At 39.5% G+C, this 6,042-nt stretch overlaps 1 protein-coding gene across 2 annotated transcripts; it reads right to left on the bottom strand.

Moving 5' to 3' along the window:
* Positions 1 to 964: 964 nt before the first annotated feature.
* LOC135615404 (autophagy-related protein 13b-like) lies at positions 965 to 5,818 on the bottom strand. 2 transcript variants are annotated; one of them, XM_065113850.1, is made up of 5 exons: positions 5,564 to 5,818; positions 3,688 to 4,943; positions 3,471 to 3,615; positions 3,149 to 3,321; positions 965 to 1,547 (listed from the first exon to the last, which is right to left on the bottom strand). In XM_065113850.1, the coding sequence occupies exons 2-5, from the start codon at positions 4,902 to 4,904 to the stop codon at positions 1,202 to 1,204; spliced, it is 1,881 nt and encodes a 626-aa protein (XP_064969922.1). In that variant the 5' UTR covers positions 4,905 to 4,943; positions 5,564 to 5,818; the 3' UTR covers positions 965 to 1,201. The 2 variants fall into 2 exon arrangements, with proteins under 2 accessions (XP_064969922.1, XP_064969921.1); XM_065113849.1 differs by having other exon boundaries at positions 3,688 to 4,958.
* Between the last annotated feature and the right edge of the window lie 224 nt (positions 5,819 to 6,042).

The raw sequence follows: 6,042 nt of genomic DNA on the forward strand, positions 1-6,042 counted from the left end.
AGCAAGCTAAAATCTAAGCCATTTGCCTCTGTCTTTGTCTTTGTTGCATAGAATAAATATAAATTTTTAGTTGTTAAATCTGATTTTGTTTGTCCAAGCTATGGGCTGATTTTGACTCAATCTAGGTCTTTATTCTGAATTAATCTCAAGTTAAATCTTGTTGACACTGAATAAGGTTAACTTCTGTTGTGCCTGACAATATTCCTCTGATGCTTAAACTAGTAAGTGATTCGAATGATTTAACTAGCATTTTAGAATAGAGAGTTTTCCTATCAATGTTAATGGGAAACTTTTTTATAGTAAGTTCTGAGTATCATTACCTTCGCGGTGTGCATTAATCATAAAGCTCGTGATACATATTCCTAACATGATAATGTTCGACTCACTCTTATCATATGGTGTCGATTATACGATGGTGAGATATCAATCACGTGATAATCATTGGGCATCGGAGTGTCGATCACTTAGCATTGAAGTAACGGGAGATCTCAACAACTTGACGCGGAGGTGCCAATCACCTAACACCGCCTCACATTTACTCGTTTTCAAAAACCTGATACGGTATGGAAACAATTACGAGTTACAGCTTATAACTATTAAATTAAAGTTCTATCAAATAAAGTTCACCCCCTCCCTAAACAGGTTCGGTTGTTTTCATTGCGCCTAAAAATGAGAAGACAAGTTCTATCAAATAAATTAAATTAAAGTTCTATCAAATAAAGTTCACCGCTAAAGTTGAGTCAATGAGAACCTTTTTGCTTCAAATTTCACACTATGTTGATAGATACCTACAATACCATCAATAATCATACTACAATAGATGTAACAGTCTGAGGTACTGATGATAGAACACCAGTCCATGAGACTGTAATTAAAAAAGCACAAAATAAAACAAGATACAAATTCCTAATAGCCAGACAGGAAGGACTCTGAGTGCATCGACAAATAAGGTGACAAACATAACTTCACAAGTCTTCAAGTTAGCCACAAATTCTTAAACCTCAGTTAGTATCAGCACATAGGCAGTCATAAAACTGCACATAGGATGCACAAGTGAGAGTAGCCCTCTAATGGACTCCACTATATATGTATACTTAAACCTAAAAAGTTATAGACAAATCTAAATCAGTATATTTAGATTCAGTTTCTTCGAGCCAACGACATTCTATACAAATGTTCACGGAGATCAGTGCAACCAGTGCTATGATTGGTCATTATTGCTTGCAGACTTTGGTCCACTGTCAACATCTGATGACCGAGATGCACCTTGCTTAAGTATTGATTCTTTCATCTCCTTGTACCTTCTCAGCTCCTCTAATCCCTCTGCTGCAGTCTTCGACTTCAAGAGCACTGAAGCTAAAATTTCTGAAGTAGAAGCAGGGCACTCGCTTTGTTCCGTGTTAGCTTGATCATGTTGGACACATGGATTCAAGGATTCATCCATGAAGACTTGAGGGGGTCTGCACAAATTGGAGAGATCTTGCCGAAGAGGTGCTGCAGTCATTAACATTTGTACAACAGCACCAACGACAGCATCTGGAGACCTCCTGATTGTCATAGAATAGCCATGTTTTCAAAGATGGCAGAAGTTTAATTCAAAAATTAAAAGAAAAAAGACAATACTCCTTGCAAGTGCCCAACATGATATATGTCCATGGTGCAATCTTAAAGATAAATTGCATAGACAGGTGTCCTTCCAGTGCTACATGAAAACATTTGAACCCATTCCATTATTTGACTGTGAAAAATATTGCAACACAGATTTGCTATGTCGAGTTGGACAAGATCTAAACATATTATGATTACTATAACCGCGACGACAAATAACAAAATTTCAATAACTAGTCATTCATCTACAATTCCAAGAAACAATTAGTAATGACAAAGTGCTATTTCTAAAAATCTACTTAACTATTTCAAACGATGTAAAGCAATACTTTACTCAATATCAGAGCGAAACTTGACCTATCCAGTTCAAGCAGCTACATGGACAGTTTTCTTTTGGTCAGATCTATAGAGGGAATAATGCCAGAAGCCTTAAAAGCTTTCTCATTGTTTCTTACACTTGGTCTTCCTCTCCGATTGGTGGTACTTGTATGCATCAGACAACTCATCACTTCATTTAAGAGTCTTCCTTTAATTGGTTTGAACCAACTCAAACAGTTTTGTTTTTACTTCTCATCCCAAACTTGCCATCCATCTCATAACTTAAAAGCAATGTATAGTAACCTATAAGACAGCGCCGTTGTCAAGATAATATGCATATCTAGAATCCACAATTCTATGCGATCCTCTAAGTTGGTTCATGAAATCTTCATCTGTCAAAATGCAGTCCAACCTACATAACTCATGCTTCACTTGGATGTTCCCCACCTTTTTTTATTTAGAGACAGATCTAAAGGTATAATGACTATATAGCCGCAAGATTGTGCTTTGGTTGATGGTGTGGTGTACTTCGAGGTGACCGCCAAATATCCCCATTTAAGCAAACATTTGCAGATTACCATTGGGAGCCAATTTATAAAACAATTAGTCAATTTCAACCTAATAAAAGCACTTGCAAACTTTAACAAACATTAGAATTTTCAATTTCAAAAATGCAATAATAATTAAATAAATAGTTCATAACCTGATTCAGTTCAAGCATATGGTTCACTATCTGAACTAGATTCAGTTAAAGGATTCTACAATCCAAAAGATGAAAATCTGCAATAAACCTTGATGGATAGTTGATTTATCTCAAACCAGAATGCCCATGGTATGAGAGAACTAAAGAATATGTAAGCCTGTACTCGCATTTGCACAAAAGAATAATAGGCCACATAGACGCCACATCGAATGTCAGTAAGTGCCAAAACACTGTAAAAATACTGACAATTCCTTTCTTTGCAATGAGCACTATCTACTAGACAAAGCCTGAATGCTAGCAGCAATGAACAAAAGACCTTAGGTACAACATGCAGCATACTTCAAGAGTTGAACCAAAATTCAAAGAAGCACATCAGGGAATAGATTTAGCTGCTATTATTTCCAAATATACAAAGTCACTAACTCATATGTACAGCTAGAGCTTCATAGTACATAATCCATGCAAAAGAAGAACCCAATGGATGGCAATCTTTAGGAACTTAAAAATACAGCAGGATACCTGTTGCATGATTCTGTTACATCTTTATAATCAGCAAATGGGCAAGCAAACCCAGAATCATCGAACTTATCCAAGAGAGACGATCCACTAAAGCTCCTAGAGAGTGGACCTTGTGTTGAACTGCTTGGAAGTTCAGCTAACTTTTCAGTGTCATCTTTACCAGATGGAAATCCCTGTATAAATAAATACCTTAGCAAATTTACAACCTCAACTAATGTTCGTCGATGGTGCTTTCAGGAGGAAAAATCATAAAGGCAGCACCTTCAGATAAACAGTTAATTTCAACTTTTCTAGATTAAAATGAAAAAAAAAAACATATTACCTTGACAAGGGTCGGGCCAGTCTGATAGTTCCCGTATCTTAATGTATCCATCTTTATTTGTAGCTTACCTTCAGAGGAACATGCCTTTGTTTGAGATGCAGTGATAGGGTGTGCTTTGGCAATATCAATCTGAGAACTCCCAGACCTGTAAAACACAGAAATATTGTTAAGTACATAGCTCAAGATTATTATCTCAATTGGGAAACTGAATACTGACTGGAGAGCATTTGGTGAACGTTGACCAGGCAAATGGACTGGTGAAGAAGGAGATGATGTCGGTGAAAATGGAGAAGGCCAAAACTCATCAAAACTCATATTGTTTTTATGGGTCACAGCTGCATTCTGTGGTTCTGAGATTACTGGTGGAGAATGATCATTGCGATGAGTAAGAGGAGGAAGACACAGGCTTGGATTACAACGGATGCCACAAGCTTCGGAGCATGCAACTGATGGACAAAGAGGTACCGAAGCTAAAGCCCCATGGTCATTGCTCCAACTGTGCTGTCTGGTAAATGAAACTAATGCAGGAGATGATTGTGCTGAAGGAAGAGACTTCAGCCTTCTAAAAGGATCAGTGGTTGGACTACCAATATAATCCAATATAAATTGCAGAGACAAAGGAGCAGAAGGTTCGGATCTAATATCTTCCAATGTACGAAGGTACTGCACAGACAAACTCAGCCTACCTCGAGGAGTGTCAATTGGCACAAAAGTAAATTGGTTCATCTTGGCCTCATCCTCCTGAGTGAAAGGTTGAATGGAAGAAGATATTCTGTGAGACAGACTAAGCGGACAGATTTGGCCCGAGGAATTGAGCTCATGGAAAAGCTTGTACGTAGGTAGAAGCCTAATAAATACATACAAAGAGCGAAACAGAATGATATATCTCTTATACGTTTTCTTGTAGAATGCTGTTTCGGAAGAGCAGGAAGAACCCCCATTATTTTTCGTACCACATTTACGTGTATCCTTATGATTCTTGCTACTGCTGCTCTTATGCCTTTCGTACTGCACAATCCACCTCTCAACAATCTTCCAAGATTTAGGCTCCAGAGCAAGATCAGAATTCTCAGAGAAATTCCGCAACAGGCATCCACCAAGAGGACGGGCCACATCCGGGACCAATGCCCTACGGATGAGGATGATATCGATGACCAAGGGCTCGAGATTGCTCTTCCGCCAGATGTCAAAATTCTCAAGAGCTGCAGGGCAGTCCCGTAATGCCAGGTTGAACCACTTATCCCTTGGCATGCTGCTTGACGAGGAGCATGAGGAGGAAGGAGACGACATAAATTGATCCACGGTATAGTTACGGGAGGAAACATACGGAGATCTCGACTCGAGTATAATGTGAAGGCTCTTTGCAAAGAATTCTGTGATCACTTGCTCAATGATAGCAGATTCTGGGGAGGAATGGCTTGGTGAAGTGGCCATTTCAATCCACAAATTCCGAGTAAGTCCTGGAAATCTCCACTAAAGATAGAAATCCTTAAAAGCAAATAGGGAATTGGGTCATCAAATATTCACAAAAACTCCACTTTAAGTCGAGTCGAAAAATTCAGTAAGCACCCAAAGCAGATTGCTTGCCGGGGGAAATCAAATGAGAAAGAATCGGCACATTATATTTCGCAATCGTGAACCTAGACTTCTCCGATTTCTGAAGAAACTGGTTCAGGAGAACTTGACGAGGTAGATCAATCGAGCGAATGGCAGCACGCAAGTTAACATCTCTCAAGTAAATTTTTCAATCTTGTCAGAGAGAACTCGGAAAAGAAAAACAAAAATCCTATTCCCAATGGATTTATCGATCAACGACTGTGGACTCCAAAAAGAGAGGCTAGAACCCCAGAGCGAAAGTCAAAATCGAGTGCTATGAGCTTCTACCGAGAAATCAAACGACCATCTAAATAAAGGATTTCCAGCATTGACTAGGCCAATCCAATCTACAACCAAAACATTCAACGAAAAAGAGATCCGACCAAAAAAGTCCCACCAAAAACAAGATCAAACAACGGTTTTGGCAGTCCGCAGTGGATAACCAATCAGTGATTACTGTAGGGAAGGGAAATAATCGGGCGATTAAAAGCGCCTACCTCTGGAATCGATATTTGACTCGACTTAAATCCCGAAACCGTTTCGAGTTGGATTGTTAGGGTTCCAAAAAATCCTCCCCTTCGACCTTTAATCTCCCACTACCGATATCGAGAAACCCTAGATCGACGGCATCGTGCGGAGAACTCTCCGACGCGTACGGGCATGGAGACGCTCTCGTATATACTCCGTAACTTCAACGAATTTACGGATGGACCCGAGGCGGTGCACGGACCCCCAAGCAGTGAAACCTCCGACTCCTGGTATTTATAGTGCAGCCGGATATGATTACTCGAGGTGAGACATACATATCAGTGACCGCTCATGCCATGGCCGGACTTCGCTCTATGGAAATCCATGATGTGCTCCAGTATGAGTTACTTTGGGCTCACTATGACGACATCGTTGACCGAAATGAACGTTAGCTTTTACAAAGCTCTTCTATTTCACTTTAATGTGGAAGTCAATTAGTTTGGACTTC

The sequence above is a fragment of the Musa acuminata genome, chromosome BXJ2-6, assembly GCF_036884655.1.
Source record: "Musa acuminata AAA Group cultivar baxijiao chromosome BXJ2-6, Cavendish_Baxijiao_AAA, whole genome shotgun sequence".
Taxonomy (NCBI): Eukaryota; Viridiplantae; Streptophyta; class Magnoliopsida; order Zingiberales; family Musaceae; genus Musa; species Musa acuminata.